We start from the raw sequence: 19,196 nt of genomic DNA on the forward strand, positions 1-19,196 counted from the left end.
TATTAATAAATACATTTCTTATATAATTTATTAACACTTTTTTTTGTTTAAAAGTAAAAATTACGGAAACCCTGTAACCTCAACATGAGGCCACGCCCTTAAACATAATGCTTGAAAACGATTGGTCACGACAGTCCAATTGTAGTCGCAGCAGCGAAAAGCAGCAATCTAATTGGTTCACGGTGGCGCGAAAATAATCACATGGTACAGCATTTCGCGCGAAAACTCCTGAAGAAGCTCGTGTGTTTCATGTGCAAGACGGGAAGGAGAGCGCAGCACTGTAATAACTCTGTAATAGCAATTGAACTGAAAAAATGGATCTTACGGAGACTGGAGTGAATCAGAACGCTGGCCAGGTGATCAAGGACGAGCTGGCTGAAAAATGTCAGAAATTATTCCAGGCCTTTTTGGAAGAGTGAGTAAACGCGGTTTATCTCATTGTTCTTCATGATGAAAGTTACTCGGATGCCATTTTATTTTCATTTTATGAACAAGTATACGCTTTTACAGTAGCAATATTGCATGGTTTCTTCTTAAAGCACATAATCTACATTTTACGAATTATAAAGTGAACATATTAGCTAGCTTGAACACTTTAATAATCGTTAGGCTTGTTGTAACGTTACACGTGAGCGCATGCCATCTTTGTTATGTTTTTTGTGTATAATGCTATTTCATTTTGCGTGTGATAAGCATTAATTTGTAGTAGTAATCAAAATGACCGTCTATTCTTTTATGTGAAGGTTTCAGAATAGCGATGGTGAGGTGAAGTACCTGCGGGACGCGGAGGAGCTGATCCGGCCTGAGAGGAACACACTCGCGGTCAGTTTTACCGACCTTGAGGGATTTAACCAAGAACTGGCAACCGCCATCCAGGAGGAATTCTACAGGTGTGAACGCAGAACATAAAAAAGAAAATGTGTTCATACATTTTTCTGAATTATTTGCTGTTAAAAAGTGTATACTACATTGCTGTGGATATGGGGTAACAGTTTATTTTAGCGTGCTTGTTACACATTTACCAAATATATTGAAAAGAGTAATGTGTATTTACATGTAATAATCGTAAACCAAACACTATCTCATGTTCTAATCCTACTAATTATTATTATTTAACATTTAAAGGGATAGTTCACCCAAAATGAAAATTCTGTCATCTTATACTCTACCTTGACTTCTTCCAAACTAGTTTGAGTTTTTAAAATTTATTTATTTTTTTTCGGTTCAGCAGAGAATAAGTAATTTTGAAGAATGTTTGGTTATCGGTACCTATTGACTTCTATAGTAGGTCAAAAAATAATGCGGATGTCAATGGTTACCTGTTTCCAACATTGTTCAATATGTCTTCTATTGTGTTCAACTGAACAAAAACTCTTAACTGGTTTGGATCAAGTGTAGGGTGAGTAAATAATGACAGAATTTTTTTAATTTTTGGGGGAACTATCTTTTTAAAAGCAACAAGTGTACTAAAATGAAGTGTTAATTGTGGTTGTTATTATCACATTATTTGTACATCAATAAATAAAACATATAACGTAATAAATATAGCATCAATAAATTTAACATGGACCACTTTTTGAATTGTAAGTGTCATGTGGAAGAACCTAAAGCATAGTTTTGGTGTGTTTGCACTTGGAAATTTTCGTTTTTGTGCAGTCACCCTTTTTAGTTCTATTTGTAATTATATCATTATCTTTTTTGCTCTGTACCCAACAATCATGAGTTTAAAAATACAATGTTTGTACCTGCATTAACAAAGTATTGTCTTAAATTTAGGCTGTACCCCTACTTGTGTCGTGCTGTTCGTAATTTTGCTCGGGATCATGGAGAAGTTCCCACCTCCAAGGAATTCTACGTGGCCTTCCAGGATCTACCAACCAGACACAAGTAAACAGATACACAAGATGATGACTTGTTAATCAAATCTATAATAGACTTCAGTTCTATTGTGCAAGAACTCAAAGAATTTATGAATTTTTGGTTTGAATCGGTTATTTTAGGCTTTACACAAACGAGTGGAAGAACATTAAAGAGCATCAGGTTATAAATAGTTCATTAATGATATCAATTAAAAGCCAGAGACCTGAATTTGAAACTTCTAAACTGCTATATGGGATATAATATATGCAGAATAGTTAGAGTCATTGTTTTTGAAAGTTATTATTGAATCATTGAATCAATTATGGAATGTTTTAAATAAGTATAAAGTGATGTTTTTTTAATGATTAATATTTGATAATATTATCTAACAGTTTTCAGCAGTCACCATGTTTAACTAACATGGTGCTGTATTTTTTTTCTGCAGGATTCGTGAGTTGACCACAGTGAAGGTCGGTTCACTGGTGCGCATCAGCGGTCAGGTGGTCCGTACTCACCCGGTTCACCCTGAGCTGGTGAGCGGGACCTTTCTGTGTTTGGACTGTCAGGGAGTGGTAAAAGACGTGGAGCAGCAGTTTAAATACACTCAGCCCAGCATTTGCCGCAATCCTGTGTGCAACAACCGCAGACGCTTTCTCCTGGATACTAACAAGTCCAAATTCATTGACTTCCAGAAGGTATGACGGCTGCTTAATTAACTGCCTGTCAATACGTTTTACACATCACTTTATCCTCTGCATCATGATGTTAATACTTATGTACCGTAATTAGATGCATAAATGGCATGTTCTTTGGCCATTTTCTGTATTTGTTTTGAAATTATGAAGATATTGAAATGCAAAGCATTCGCAGATAAACATTTATAAAGATTTATGTGTAGATGATTGTTACAAAACTCATCAGTAAGATTTAGTTTTTCTGCCTTAAAGCAAAAACTGACATTTGTGCTTACATGTTCTGCAAGAAAAATGTCAAAAATTATTTCAGTAACATATTTTATATAGTATTTCAGTCAAATATTTTCAATAACACTTTTTAAATGTAAATCTAAGCTTAAAATGTAAGCTTAAAAATATATATAATGTTGATTTAATTAAAATAATAAACATTTAAATATAACAAAAAAGCCAAACTTATGATTTTACAAAAATGAAATATACAAAATAAAAAATTCTAGGATGACTTGTTTGTTTTAGGCCTGCACATTTTGACCAAAGATGCTTTAAATTGGGATGCAATGTTATCAGACCTACTACATTTCAAAGGTGTACTGTTTTTTTGAAAAATGCCTTTGACCCTGAGTCCCAAAACAAACCTACAGCCAATCACCAAGAAGAAGAGTGTCTAGTAATGATAGCAGCTAAATCAAAAAGGATCCAAGTCCTGTGTTATGGAAGTTTATGTTTTAATACTTTCAAATAACAACATTATTTGGCAAACGTTTGCCTAAAGTGCACCTTTAATCTGTCGTTACTCAATTTTGATGGTTTTCCTACTTTGAAACCAGGTACGCATCCAAGAGACGCAGGCTGAGCTGCCCCGTGGCTCCATTCCTCGCAGTATGGAGGTGATCCTGCGGGCCGAGGCTGTGGAGTCAGCACAGGCCGGGGATAAATGTGACTTCATTGGCTCCCTCATCGTTGTGCCTGATATATCCCAGTTAGCCACACCAGGTACTCACCTCTCATCCAGTCCAGCACAACTAGCCATTTTTCCACCCTAACATGAAGTGAATCCTTTCAGAATTTGCAAAAAAACAAAACAAATATGAGTTCAGTGCATTTCCATCACGTTCTTAGGGGCTGTTCACACACAATCCGTTCTTTTCTGTTGTTTTCCATTGTAAACATGCTACAAACGGACGTGTTTGACTGCTAGGCTCGCGTTTTTTAGACGCCGTGTCAGGTTGAAAGATCTTCGACTTTCACCCGCAGCGCAGCTCATCACTATTACATCCAAAAGCAGCGGACCAATCAGAAGAGCTTGGAGGCGGGGAAACCGCTGCGAACTTCAGTTTGTAGTAGAAAGCTGGCATGACAACTGTCTTATTTACCGTTATATCATGGCAAAGGAGGTGCTCATTTTAGCTTTGACCAGATCTCTTGAGTTAAGTAATATATCTTTAAGTGCTCATCATAACATCTTGTTTTTCTATTTGTAATGGGTTCACTATTGTCGATATTACATCACATTCATAATACTGCATCATGTGGACCTCACACCCAGCTTTTTTTAAACCCATTACCGTGTTAAGTGTGGTTAGAAGCGGTGCGAATGAGCCCTTAGAGTGGCTGAATGTAGTATTGGTAACCTAGTAACCAACAGTAAACAAGACATGGATAATGGATGCAGCTGATTAATCACATGGGTTTAATGTTCCCCCATTCTACAGTACGTTCAAGTTTATTAGTCAAATCCATCTCCAATTATTCGCTCTTGATCAAACAATTCCAAAACCAAGTCAAGCTAGGATAAAACATTTGTTGGCAAATAAGTTTTTTTGTGTTTCAACTACTTGTTGCTCATGCAGTACTTCACATTGTGAGTTAACATATACTGATGGAAACTATTTAGTGATGATTATACAGTGTTTGTTAGTCTGAGTGACATGTGATTGTGTTTGTTTCAGGTGTGCGCGCTGAGACCAGCTCTCGTACAGCAGGAGTCCAGGGCTATGAGAATGAAGGTTTGCGTGGGCTTAAAGCGCTGGGCGTCAGGGAACTGTCCTACAAACTGGCTTTCTTGGCGTGCCACGTTGCCCCCACCAATCCCAGAGTAAGAATCAAGCTCAATGTTTGGATTGGGAGGTCTCGATGTTTATTATTTTCAGTTAATTGTACATCTGTATTTGTAGTTTGGAGGCAAGGAGATTCGAGATGAGGAGCAAACGGCAGAGAGTATCAAGAAACAGATGTCAGTGCAGGAGTGGGAGAAGGTGTTTGAGATGAGTCAAGATAAAAACCTCTACCATAACCTCTGCACCAGCCTGTTCCCTACTATTCACGGTCAGTTGGTATTAATATGAAATGTCTTAAAGAGATGGTTCACGCTAAAATGAAAATTCTGTTATCATTTACTCAGCCTTGACTTGGTCTAATCCAGTTTTTTGTAGTTGAACATTAAAGACAATACTGTAAATAGACGAATATTGGAAACCGGTAACCATTGGCATCCATAGTAGGAAAAACAAATACTGTGGAAGTCAATGGATTCTGGTTTTCAACATTATTCAAAATAAATTCTTCTGTGTTCAATGTGAAATGTGTTGCTCTCAGGTAATGATGAGGTAAAGCGAGGAATTCTGCTGATGCTGTTCGGAGGTGTTCCCAAAACCACCATGGAGGGAACGTCTTTGAGAGGAGACATCAACGTTTGTGTTGTAGGAGATCCAAGCACAGCTAAAAGCCAGTTCCTCAAGTGAGTTCAGTTTTCTCAACTACATCAGCATTGGCCATCATTCATTTATTTCCTTTTAGGCTTAGTCCCTTTATTAATCTAGGGTTGCCACAGCGGAATGAATCGCCAACTTATCCAGCATAGGTTTTACATAGCGGATGCCCTTCCAGCCACAACCCATCACTTTAAATCATGTTATTACTAATATTTACATGAATTGTTTTAGGACACTTTTGCATCCATTAAGCTTGTCTTGTTTTCAATTGGTTGCCAATACCAGGGGCGAACTGGGACAGCATTTTCAAAGTTGTTTTTTTTTAAAGTTATTTTGAAAACATTTGCTTTAAGTTAGCATTGAAAATGGATGATTTTAATTAAAAGGAGAATATAGGGTGAAACTAGGCAGTAGACTAACATTTTTTGCACTTTCTTTCAACGTGTTACGCCGAAAAAGGCCCAACAGGATTATCGGATACCAAATGCAAAGAGGAGCGCTATTGTATAAGACTGAAGGGATTTATTCTATGAAAACAACCGACTGGATGTACTTTATCCTGCTTTTTTGTTGCTGTTACTTGACAGACAATTTGACAAACATTGTTTTATAATAGTTTATTAATTCTTTAAATGCAAAGCTGACAGAAAAGAGAATGTATGAAGCTTGCACTAACCTGAGTATTATTCAGTCACAAGATGGCGCCAAACAGTAATAAATAGCATGACCGACAAGCTTTTACATACACTCATCGGCCACTTTATTAGGCACACCTTACTAGTACTGCATTAGACCCCCTTTGTCTTAAGAACACATCCATGATGTGAATCTCTCATTCCACCACATCCCAGAGGTGCTCTATTAGATTGAGATCTGGTGACTGTGGAGGCCATTTGAGTGCAGTGAACTCATTGTCATGTTCAGAAACCAATCTGAGATGATTCGCGCTTTATAACATGGCGTGTTATTCTGCTGAAAGTAGCCATCAGAAGACGGGCTCACTGTGGTCTTAAAAGGATGGACATGGTCAGCGTTGCATTGAGTTGCTGCTATGTGTGATGCGTTAACCAGCAGTTGGACAGGTGTACCTAATAAAGTGGCCGGTGAGTGTATATATATTTACTGACGGTCAAGATAATTCGAAGCACCCGGATGAGCCTGTTTTAATAGTTTTAGAGGTTGTTACCTGGGAATAACATGCCTTGGATTGTAGTGACTGACCAATCAGAATCAAATATTTCAGTCAGCCGCGTAATAAACTGTAATATCTGTGAGTTCTTATAGTTTGTCTGTTTTTTCAGGCATGTGGAGGAGTTCTGTCCTCGGGCCGTCTACACCAGCGGCAAAGCCTCCAGCGCTGCCGGTCTCACAGCTGCTGTGGTGAGAGATGAGGAGTCACACGAGTTCGTCATTGAAGCCGGAGCTCTCATGCTGGCTGACAACGTGAGTTTGTTTTATAAATGATTTAAAAGCTTAGTATAGCTTGGTCACTAAAATCTATTGATTTGACACAATAAAATGTGGTCTCCCATAGGGTGTTTGCTGCATTGACGAGTTTGATAAGATGGAAACGAGAGACCAGGTGGCCATCCATGAAGCCATGGAGCAGCAGACCATCTCCATCACCAAAGCAGGAGTCAAGGTAAGGGTCAAAGGTCAAAATGCATAAATGTGTTCCTGTAATAATAAATCTTATAATGAAAATATATAATGATAAATCTGATAATAAAAATTGCAGAGTTGCTACTTTTCTTTCATAATTACAATAGGGAACAGTTGTTTGAATAGTTGTTTGATTGACAATAAGATCATAGAAAGCAAGAGGGTAAATTAGGCAGGTGTCAACTTAAAGGCATATTTCATTAACAAAATTTTCTCATCGTTTACTCACACTAAAGTGTTTCTGATTTCTTTTTTTTGTTTAACATAGTCTGAGATATTCTGAAGAATATTAAAAACCAGCAGCCGTTGACATCCATAGTAGGAACATGGTATACTATGGAAGTCACTGGATTCTACTTTCCGACATTCTTCAGTGTATCTTCCTTTGTGTTCAACAGAAGAAAGAAAATTGAACAGGTTTAGAACAAGTGGAGGAAGAGTAAATGATAAAATACTTTAAATGTTTGGATAAACTGTCCCTTTAAGACTTAATACACAGATCTAATATACTGACATACTTCTATTTTTTTGGCCTAATAGGAATGTTAAATTTCATATTTTTATTCAGTATGTTGATGTACTTCTAACTGAAACTGAATAGTGAGTAGGGGCTGGGTTTTTTTTACTTAAAAATGACAAATGTAGTATTTAAGCAATGCATCGAAGTAAAAATTAAAAACAAAGTTACGTTAAAGAGCATAAAAAATGTCAACTTTTGTGACGACACAGAACTACACAAGTCCCGCAGGGCTTGACAGTAGCTTTTTTGATCACCAGCAGTTTTTTAACATTTCTAGCCACTCACCATTTTTATTAGCCACAATTTTGGTGTTGCAAGAAACTACAAAACTGCAACAGCTGGAATCTAGGCGCATTTAACCTGTTGTGGGGTGTTACTGCCAAGCCCTAGTTATAATTCAAAGGTTATATAGGTCACCTGATATCAACCTGTTTATTATGTCTACCAACATATTTCACACTTCCAGTCATGGTGAATTTTGATATTTATACCTTTTCCATGATAAAAGTTTGATTGTAATTTTAGGCCACTCTGAATGCCCGCACGTCCATCTTGGCTGCAGCAAATCCAGTGAGCGGCCGTTACGACCGATCCAAATCTCTCAAACAGAACGTCAACCTGACGGCACCCATCATGTCTCGATTTGACCTATTCTTCATCCTTGTGGATGACTGCAATGAGGTATGATGAGCATGTGTGTCCTGAAAGGCAGTTTAAGATGTTTATAAATACAGCAGAGTGTGTTAATAAATCCTTTTCATTCCCTTCTCAGGTCACTGATTACGCCATAGCCAGACGTATAGTGGATCTCCACTCCAGGATTGAGAATTCTGTCGACCGCGTCTACAGTCTCGATGAGATTCGCAGATACCTGCTGTTTGCTCGCCAGTTCAAGCCAAAGGTGAGTGATGGGAAGATCATCTCCGTTCTTCCTTATGCCACTGCTGCTGCTCAACATTGAGTCTTTAGATAAATCCTGTGTATTTATGGTTTTTCAGACATTTGGACTAAAATCATTTTAAAATGTCATTTAGTTTTTGTTATTTTATCATTTTTTAAATAAATAAAAAAAGTCAGTGTAAACCAGAAATTGCTGAGACTTATTTCAGTATGTTGGTGTGCTTGAAACTTAGGGCATACTCACACGATGTACAGTAAAGCACACTTGCCCCCCGCCGATCAGCCACTTTTGACACACATAAACAATCATAAAGTCCTCGTGCTGCAGGTATTAGGAGGTTTACTAAAGGTGCAGCTGTTGTGCAGTGAGGAGTTGCATCTTTAATAATCTAAACAGTTTGCGTTCATTAAACAGTAAGAATGATTATTAACATATGAAACAGTCCCTTAAAAGTCCCGTCTCGTCTTCAGTTTCGGGCTCAAAACTGAAGCGCTCGAAACTAAAGTGAACCGCGCTCTGGCACACCTCTTTCAACCGGGCCAGGGCCAGCCAAGTGAATCGCGCTTGAGCCCAATTCAGAGCACATATGCTGTGTTCACACCAGACGCAGAACGCGCGGATATATTGCGATATTCGCGCCTAAATAGCCGCGTGAACATTTGAGTTTACTCGCTTCATTCGCGCGTCAAACCCCGCTTCAATCGCGTGTCAAATTCACTTCAGAACAGACGCGGATTCGCGTGATGGGCAGGGCTTCTGTCTGCCCGAAGACTCTAGCTTCATAGCTAAATGGCTAACATGGATTTTATGAAGAAAATAACAGTGTTTATGTGCTTTATGAAGACTGAAAAACAGCGTCGATACATTAATGGTCGTGTCTGAGTCCACTACATCCTTTCAGAGGTGCATCCAGGTCTGTGAGCTCATAAACTCCTCCAGAAACTTAACCTGGATGACGGAGGCTTTCAGCTGTGCTTCTGACTAAGCCAAGCCGAGTTTGATGAACTGTTGTCGGTGAAGGCTGGAGGATTTCCCTCGAAACACAGACAACAGGTTCTACGTCACAATCACGCCACCACAAGAGCAAGCTTCTGATTGGTTAACGTGGCGCGAATGTACGCTGAAGTTCAGATTTTCGAATTTCGAGAAATTCTGTGAAACGCTCGTTAAGCGTGTCAAACGCATAACACTTCTCAAGCGATCCAGGAAACGGGCCTGGGCACGGTTTGGATGGCATATTGTGAGTACGCCCTTAATATTAAGTAGGGGGCGGGCTTTCCTTTTTAGCATCATTTTCTTATAGCAAACTCGTTAAGAGGAGTGTGGTTAAGAATATTGTGGCTGACGCTGTAAACTGAGGTCAACAGAGAAGAATCGCCACTCCAAACACAGACGCAAATGGTCAGACTTTGAAGATTACCAAAACAAACAATTTTTCTAAGTGGACTAATTTGCACAGACTTATTCTTCACATAAAGAAAAACCATAGATATGTACATTAGATGTCGCCTACCCTGTTGTTGTCTATTGGAAGGAATGCGTCAGTAGAGCCGCCATTTTGGAACAGGGTAGCGCTCCATTGAAATGAATGCGGGACCAAGGTACAGTGGAAGACTGTGGCCATCCAAAGCCAGAGATATACACATATACACATATATCTATGATCGGGAGTTTTCCTGGATGTTAGTATGCAATTTATTTTTTTTATTACGAAAATTTTATTTTTACATCACTTTTCTACATTGATGGATCAGTGATTGCACGGGCATTCCTGACAAAAAGCTTGTGTTTGTGTGTGTGGAAATGTACTATCCACCCTCCCTGTTAAATTTGATTTAATCCGTGTCCTGAAACACACCCCATCTCCTGCTTTCATTTCTCATACTGACGGAGGGAGCGATTCGCTTGTGAATGAATCTCCGTTATGAACGACTCGTTCACTAGCTGACAATAATACAAGTTTCTGGCAGCGCAGCATCTTGTTGTCATATTTCTTTTGCATTGTTTGCTGATTTTATTCAACAAAACTAGCATAAGCCGAGTATTTAGTGCGAGTTGGAGCTACTTTGCCTTATGGTGAAGGCAGTAAGTGACTGTTATCATCAATAACGTTACAAGTTGAACACAAAAGTTCATAACATACAAAAACGTAAAAAACTTAATATTACCTATGGAATGTTCTGCCTCTGTGCTTTGTTTTCTTTGTTTGCTCGTTACTACAACCGTAGACAGTGCTAAAGTCCCGCATCTTCATGTAATAACACTGTCTTGACTAGTGCGGTTGAATGTCACTTGTCGTGGGAGCACTGTACCAATGTGGCGGCGCCATTGACGCATGCTCAGGGTCCCTATGCGATATCTAGTGTAAGATGTAAGATTTTTAGTAAACTTAAAAGTTGTTCAGTTGTTTCAAATTCATTTTCCAAGGGTTTTACATGATCCCAGTTGAAGAATAAATGATCTGCCATCTTCTTTAAAAAACTTAAAACCAAAAATATTTGTAATGTTTAACCTGAAGATTGTTTGCCACTATATCAGCTGCTCACTGTAGAACAAATACAAATATTGAGAGTTTATGTTAATAACAGGGCTTAAGTTATCTATCTATTAACTGTGTCTCAATCTGCTTTGGTATCAGATCTCAAAAGAGTCTGAAGAGTTTATCGTGGAGCAGTACAAGCGACTGAGACAGCGGGACGGGTCCGGAGTCACAAAGTCAGCCTGGAGGATCACAGTCCGCCAGCTGGAGAGCTTGATCCGGCTCTCTGAGAGCATGGCCAGGATGCACTGCTGCGATGAGGTGTGTGAGGAACTAGGACAAAGACGATAATTTGATTTTGGTCAAATAAAATCTAAAATGAATATCAGCAGAAGTTAAAGAGGGGTTTCTTTGTCCTGTAGGTTCAACCAAAGCATGTCAAGGAGGCTTTCAGGCTGCTGAACAAGTCTATTATTCGGGTTGAGACGCCTGATGTTAATCTGGATCAAGAGGAAGAGGAGGCTATGGAGGAGGAAGAGGACAATCAGATGAATGGTACAGTTGTGGTCTGTTTTAGATGTGACAGCAGTTCATTCAGACTGTAAGCTGATAAATCTTGCTTCTATATCAATGGATTTTAACTAGAAGAAGGAGCTGCATTTACATTTAGTTATACTGATAGAATATTGTTTAAAAGATTGTCTAAAAATTGAAAGATTTCAGAATTGAAAGGACAAAAGTCAAAATGGGCAATTGTTAAACTCAATTCCCATTGACAGAGTCCCGCGGGGTCTTAAGAAGTATTAAAAAGTCTTAAATTAAAAAATCAAAATTTATGGCTTTAAAAAGTCTTAAATTTGCTGTTTTAGGTCTTAAAGGGCCATGAAACCCCCTCGTTTCAGCAGGGTGTTTTCACACCTCTACTTTGGAAAAAGTCAGAAAAGTGGGCGTGTCCAGCTCTGTTTAGGGGGGAGTGTCGGAGGAACTAAAGTGGGATGGTGTGGGAGTGTCTATTTGTGCACGCGCGAGTTTCAGAGTCAAAATACACACCCACACAGACAGGAGAAAGTGATGGTGTTTAACCTACATGGACATCTGTAGTCGAATTATTTGCCAAATTATTAAATGTTGGACTTTAACTGCAGTTTGGCTCTTTCATTCAGGGAATTCATTCATGCCCCTCGCGACAAACGAGATATTTGATTCGAGGAACTGCTGCAAGCGTGTATTTTTCATGCAATGTTTGATACCGCACGGCGAATGAGAGAAAAAAAAACTCAGCATTTCCCGGAAACTTAGATGCACACGGCAGGTAGCATCAGAAAGCCGGGTGTGTTATTCCGGTCACAAAATGCGGTGCTAACATTTCTGCACTCAGTGCAATAGTTAACTTAATTCGATACGAACAAACTGAATAAACAAAGAGCACTGGTCGCTCACTTACCAAATCTGTAGAGACAGGACAATCACCAGCAACTAGAGCCGCGTCTTTATTGAGAGAATACTACAAGCAAATCCAGATTTCAGCGTTTGCAGATGAGAACAGCTCTCAGGTAAACAATAATCCTCCTTAGACACGTAAGTTATTGTTGTCGCGCGTCGCGTACACTGTTAATCCACACGTGATCCAGATAAGCTCTCACAGAGAGAAAATGAAAACGAAACTTAACAGCAGCAAACTATAAAAGCAACACTTCACGCTTGTTTTGCCAACACAACGTGGCGTCTTTGTGGTGTAAACACGGTGACAATAATGAATATTAATGAAGTTGCACAATAGAGCGCGCTGATTGGTTTGACCCAAGCCTTACTCATGCATTAATGCATCACACTGTAAGACGTAATAAGACACACTCTGGCACAGACGTTCAGTCTGCACGCTGGAATACAGGCTATTATGTCATGGCCGTGACGCAGCTTCAAAAAATTCGTTTCAAACAGGAAGTACAAATTTGCTTGAAATAACGCAAAAACAACCAATTTACACTTTTTAGTGAAATATATGTGTCCTAATAGTGTTTTTAGCAGTGTGGGACACATATACGACTGTCAACAGCTCAAAAAATGTGTTTTGGTGTTTCATGACCCTTTAAATATTTTTGCACAGGTCTTATTTTTGCGATGTCCTTGTAACGCTACATCTAATGCTGATTTAAATTCTTTTTGTTGTTGTTGCTAGGTTTTTGGGGTGTTGTAGTTTCACTAGTATTTCACTAGTCCAATTGTAATTTGCGGTAGTTTGTTTTTAATACACTTGCTGTGTTACCATAGCAACTATAGTAGTACCACAACAGAGTAATTGAAGCACTTTACTGTACTTTACAAAACACTGTACAGCAGACACTAGTTTACTGTATTTTAGTGATAAAATGGGATAGATAGTGGGATTTATTTGAAGAGTGAATAGTACAGTAGGCTATAATACCTAATCAAGTTTTTACCTATTTTCTATCACAGTTACATTTCTGCTTGCCAGACTGACCAATAATTATTGGCTAGAAATTGCAACAGCCATGGGAAAGGAGGAAAGTTTTTGTAAAACGTTGGAAAAACTCTGAGGGATAAGTTTGTTAAAACAAAAAGGAGGCCCCCAAAAACATCTTCAATGATAATGATTATCTTTTTATTCGTCTGATTTTACTTTCTGTTTTTTTGGGGGGAAAAAATCATCTCAATGGTGAACGTGTCAAGTGTAAAAGCCTTAATCCGTTTCGTGAGTTGTGCGATGCGGTGCCAGGTGAAAGTATAAATCTGCATTAAGATTTTTCTACAGTTTTTTCTGTAGTTCAATGGTGCATTTATCCTGACTTTAGTACTGTTCAATTTAAATAACTTTATTTTACCCCTAATTTTGTGCTTTTACATTTTCTCTCGCGTGATTTTGATATAGGTCTTAAATTTAATACTTAATGGTCTTAAAAGGTCTTAAATTTGACATTCTATCTACAGAGACCCTGATTGAGAAAAGTCAAAATTAAAAGATTTGAATATAGATCTGGAAGAAATTGTCAATATTGAGAGATCACAATTGCTAAATGAATCAGAATTCCAGGAATAAAAGTGAAAATTGAGAGTAAAAGTCAGAATTAAGAGACCCTTAACACAAGAAATCCAGGAACAAAATTCAGATGTAAATGTAAAAATCTGAATTTCAAGATGTAAACTCAGAATTTAAGACAAATATTATTTGCAAGATGTACACTAAAAAATAGAACTGTAAAAAAAGTCACAATTACCATTTGTTTATTTAAATCCACATCAGCCTAGATAGACTCAAAAATTACGTTTGCTGTTGGTTCAAACTACTTATTTAAACAGAGCTTGAAAGACACAATTATTGTGGTTGAATTGTTTTTTGTTCAATCTACTTAAATTTGTAATAAACTAACTTCATAACTTCTTAATAAGTTAACTTCATGTTGTTCCAACAAATTTGATTGTGTCGAACCCTGCATTTTTTACAGTGCATGAGGGCCTTCTAAAATATATATACTTATTTTAACAGGGCACGATGTACCTAACGGTGTAAATGGAGCTGTTAATGGAGAAGTGAATGGCCACGAGCATACAAATGGTATCAACGGTCACGGGGTCAATGGAGAAACTGCAAAACCCTCACTGAGACTGTCGTTTGCTGAGTATAAACGCATTTCAAACCTGCTGGTGCTGCATCTGCGTCGTGCCGAGGAAGGTGAGCAATCGCTACAAGACTTATACTACAGTTTTACAAACAATCGCACACACATATCACATGACATCCCACAGGAATCTAATTTGCATTGTGCCATTTCTCGCAGATGAGGACGAGGCGGCGCTGAAGAAGAGTGAAGTTGTGAACTGGTACCTGAAGGAGATCGAATCAGAGATTGATTCTGAAATGGAGCTCATCAGTAAGAAGACCATGATAGAGAAAGTGATCTACAGACTGGTTCACTATGTAAGCAAACATTTGCATGTGTTACAAGCAGAGTTGTGTGTATTGTTTGGGTTTGTTTATGATACTGGTGGCCAAATCTCTCTCTCTCTATATATATATATATATATATATATATATATATATATATATATATATATATACCCAGTTGAAGTCAGAATTATTCGCCCCCCTTCGAATTTCTTTTTCTTTTTTAAATATTTCACAAATGATGTTTAACAGAGCAAGGAAATTTTCACAGTATGTCTGATGTTTTTTCCTCTGAAGAAAGTCTTATTTGTTTTATTTTGGCTAGAATAAAATAATAATTTACATTTTTTTAAAACAATTTAAGGGCAATATTATTAGTTCCTTTAGGCTATATTTTTTGTTCAATAGTCTACAAACCATCATTATACAATAACTTGCCTAATTACCCCAACCAGCCTAGTTAACCTAATTAACTTAGTTAAGCCTTTAAATGTCACTTAAAGCTGTATAGAAGTATCTTAAAATATCTAGTCAAATACTATTTACTGTCATCATGATAAAGATAAAAGAATTCATGAGTGAATGTATTTATTCACATGATCTAATGATGAACAATACATGTACAGCATTTATTATTTATAGTTCAACATTTACTAATGCAGTATTAAAATCCAAATTCATTCTTGTTAACATGAGTTAATGTTATGTGAATTGACATGAACTAACAATGAACAACTGTATTTTCATCAACTAACATTAACAGATGAATAAAGACAGTAATAATTGTTTGTTATGTTAGTAAATATATTAACTAACATTATCTAATACAATATAATTTAATATAATTTATAAAATAATTTACATTATCTGTAAAATGTTCCTGTTTTTTGTGCCTAATTGACTATACTGTAAGTATTTTAAAGTGTAGATTAAACATGAATAAAAGGTAGTAAAATAGGTACCTATATGTAGTGAAAATAAGTTTTTTCTTAAACACAATTTTTAAATAATATATATATTTATGTATTGGCAAGACTAATGTTTGAAAAAACATGATTAATTACTAAGATATTAAATTATTTACATTATTATTACTGAAGTGTAGCTTAAAAATGGTGTGACAACAAAAATAAAGAAAAACAACTCTTAATAGTGTATAACTAGCATGAGAGTGCTTTATCTTCATTGTTGGACATTTGTCTTTATTATGTGTGGTTTATTTTATGAAAATTATCTATACAGTATTCTCATTGCACATTTTTAATAAATAGTGGTGTCACACTAAGCAATTTTATAGAAGTTTTAATTTTATTGCATTTTCCATTTAAATATGTGAAAAAGACAAAAACTTAACAGGTTTGGTCTGCGCCAGTGGTGTAGTGGCTAGTGCGTCGACACATGTACTCCAGTGCTCCTTTCTCTGCCCCCTATGCTTTCCTGTCAATCCTCTAAACTGGGTTCATATGGTCAACTGGAAGTCATGGAATTTTGACATGGCATTTTCCCGGCCTGGAAAAGTTTTGAAAAATCTGAAAAACCCAGAAAATTTTGAAAAAGTCATGGAAATTACTTGAACACATTTCTGTATACTTAAACATGAGTTAGTTGTCTTTACTTTTCTGTCCATGGTCAAACTCACGCTCTCACATTATTAGTGCTGTGTGAGCATTATCTAAATCAATTTTACATAGATACAAAGATTCATTTAAACTAAATAGATTGTTGCATGTTTTATGATATGATGTAATGACTCGTTGTTTTTCTTATTATTTACCATGTATACGTAGACATTACATGAAACATTAGGTTATGAAAATGTACATGAAAGTCCTGGAAAAGTCATTGAATTTTAGTAGTAAAAATGTGTATGAACCCTGTCTATACTTCCCTATCCATTAAAGGTGAAACCCCCCACCAAAAAAATAACTTAACAGGTTTACATCATGGGCTTCACAGGGGGCTTAAGTTAAATATTGAATTGGGTCTTTCACCTAATTAATTAGTTTTCTGTGGAATTACCAGATCTAAAATATAGTGTAGAGCTGCGTGATATTGGTAAAAATCCGATATTGCGATATTTTATTTCTCTGCGATTATATATTGCGATATAAATACAGTTTCACAAGATAGCTTGAATAGCACTATTTGATGGTTTTCTGGGGAGTCTAACTGTGTTCAGGTGAATAACACATTGAATAAACATTGAATAAACGCAATCCAAAAAAGTAGTTATTCTTCTCGTTTCTAGTCCAAATATCTAAAAATAAAATTCTTAATCAGGTTAAAATATTATTTGTTTTGAATTTCAGATGAAAGGCAAAATCAGTTTTTCCTTAAAATAAGCAAAATGATCTGCCAGCGGGGGAAATTATATTTTAATGTAGATATTTGGACTAGAAACAAAAACAAAAATTCTAAGCATTACATTTTTTTTGTTATTGTATAAATTCTGTATAAATACAATAAATAAATACAATTCTGTAGCTTCGGGTCAACTTATCCAGACTTTAAATTGCATATCTTTGCGATGTGACTATTGTGGATGCACACATTGCGATATCAATGCTGAAACGATATATTATGCAGCCCTAATATAGTGACACTGCAGGACGAACATGGTTTTCAGTGACAAAATGTAAAGTTCCAATGTTTTTAGAAATGTAAGAATAAACATATATATATATATATATATATATATATATATATATATATATATATATATATATATATATATATATATATATATATATATATATATATTTGACTATTTTGTTGTTCATTTATAAGAGTTGTAATTTATTTTGAACTACTCTTGAGACGGTCACTATAGAACAGTTTTGAGATTTGGCTAAAACTGTAATAACAGCAGTTTTTATGGAAGTCCAGGGAAGACAAAGACATGCTTAATCTCTTACTGCATTTTAAATGATGACAATACTAATTATATTCATGTGGAAATACAATGTCATGTCAGATGATGAGTTATAAATGTTGATTTTATTCTCTTCACCAGGATTATATTCTGATTGAGTTGAAACAGTCCGGGCTGAAAGGGTCTGCTGAGTCCAGTGAAACAGAATCGCAGGAGGAAGACGTTACGCTGGTGGTCAATCCCAACTACACTTTCGAAGACTAGACATTTTGCTGCCACAGTCTCTGCTGTTTTAACTCAAAATATGGGGTCGCTGATGATGTTGTTCAGGAAGACCCTGTCCAGCCTCTTTCTTTGTAAATTGTTTCACGGATTTTAGGTGCATTCTGTTTTTGTATCAGATTATAAGGATGGGTCTGTCTATCCATTGTTTTTAAGATTGGTGACCTTGCAAAAAAGAAAAAAAAAAGTATTTTGTAAATATGTTTCTTGTTTTTAATACGCTAGAGTTTTAGAATGTTAGAAATGGACCTCCATTAAATATTTTGCATATATACTGTTATCGTGTGTTAAAAGTTCTGTCATTTATGTCAAAAGTTCAGTGTTCATTATGCAATAAATTTTAAAACAGATGTCTGGTGAAAAGCTGATAATTTTTGTTTAGCGCATGCTAATAACAGAGAAATTTGCTACTTGGAAAAATATGCAAATTACATACATGAAAATCAAGTTCATATTTGGATATCACACAAAATAAAATGTCAAATATGCAACAAATATTTCAAAATGTTGCAAAAATTACAACATCATTTTCTCACAATTGGAATTACAAATATGTACATATGTTACATTTTTCTGCTTTGAAAAAAAAATAAATGTTTATTGGAAAAATAAACTACAAAATGTTAACTAAAATGTGCTGTTTTTAATGTTTCTTTTGATTTTCTGTTTATTTCAAATTTATTTTATATTTCTTCCTAACACATTAATTTGTGTGTACTAATTCTTTTTTGTTAGATTAGTTCCAGTTTTGGCTTTGGTACTAATTTATTTTATATGGACAAATATATTAACGTAAAGCATTTTATAGGAAGTATTAATTTAAAAGAGATTCATCAGGGAAGTACTCGTTCTGAGAACTGTAAAATTAAAGCAACAATCCATCTATTTATCCATAGCTAATTTATTTCAACATATACAGTTGAAGTCAGAATTATTAGCCCCCTGGATTATTAGCACTCCTGTTTATTTTCCCAAATTTCTGTTGAATGAAGGGCAGATTTCTCCAATACATTTCTTAACATAAAAGTTTTAATAATCCATTTCTAATAACTGATTTATCTTTGCCATGATGACAGTAAATAATACTTTACTATATATTTTTTAAGACACTTCTATGCAGCTTAAAGTGACATTTAAATGCTTAACTAGATTAATGAGGTTAACTAGGCAGGTTAGGGTAATTGGGCAAGTTATTGTATAACGATGGTTTGTTCTGTAGACAATCAAAAATAAAATCATCTTAAAGGGGCTAATAATTTTGTCCTTAAATGGCTTCTAAAAAATTCAAACTGCTTTTATTCTTGCTA

At 36.2% G+C, this 19,196-nt stretch overlaps 2 protein-coding genes across 3 annotated transcripts in view; both read left to right on the plus strand.

Annotated features, from left to right (window-relative positions):
- The window catches only part of stk24b (serine/threonine kinase 24b (STE20 homolog, yeast)), an 835,587-nt gene that overhangs the window by 472,138 nt on the left and 344,253 nt on the right, over positions 1 to 19,196 (plus strand). The window lies entirely within an intron of this gene.
- On the plus strand, positions 231 to 18,522 carry mcm6 (minichromosome maintenance complex component 6). 2 transcript variants are annotated; one of them, XM_087255809.1, is made up of 17 exons: positions 231 to 415; positions 744 to 890; positions 1,777 to 1,887; positions 2,306 to 2,555; positions 3,386 to 3,952; positions 4,006 to 4,653; positions 4,733 to 4,883; positions 5,154 to 5,295; positions 6,571 to 6,712; positions 6,804 to 6,911; positions 7,977 to 8,132; positions 8,224 to 8,352; positions 10,991 to 11,152; positions 11,254 to 11,386; positions 14,337 to 14,522; positions 14,629 to 14,768; positions 17,749 to 18,522. In XM_087255809.1, the coding sequence occupies exons 7-17, from the start codon at positions 4,790 to 4,792 to the stop codon at positions 17,869 to 17,871; spliced, it is 1,515 nt and encodes a 504-aa protein (XP_087111935.1). In that variant the 5' UTR covers positions 231 to 415; positions 744 to 890; positions 1,777 to 1,887; positions 2,306 to 2,555; positions 3,386 to 3,952; positions 4,006 to 4,653; positions 4,733 to 4,789; the 3' UTR covers positions 17,872 to 18,522.

Source organism: Danio rerio, chromosome 6 (assembly GCF_052040795.2).
Source record: "Danio rerio strain M-AB ecotype USA chromosome 6, GRCz13ab, whole genome shotgun sequence".
In the NCBI taxonomy this organism is placed as follows: Eukaryota; Metazoa; Chordata; class Actinopteri; order Cypriniformes; family Danionidae; genus Danio; species Danio rerio.

Bases quoted from the DNA above. Each gene is read 5' to 3' on its own strand.
- mcm6 (XM_087255809.1), top strand. From the start codon at position 4,790: ATGTCAGTGCAGGAGTGGGAGAAGGTGTTTGAGATGAGTCAAGATAAA. The intron at 5,296-6,570 runs GTGAGTTCAGTT...CTGTTTTTTCAG, and splicing joins GCTAAAAGCCAGTTCCTCAA to GCATGTGGAGGAGTTCTGTC. The intron at 6,912-7,976 runs GTAAGGGTCAAA...TTGTAATTTTAG, and splicing joins TCACCAAAGCAGGAGTCAAG to GCCACTCTGAATGCCCGCAC.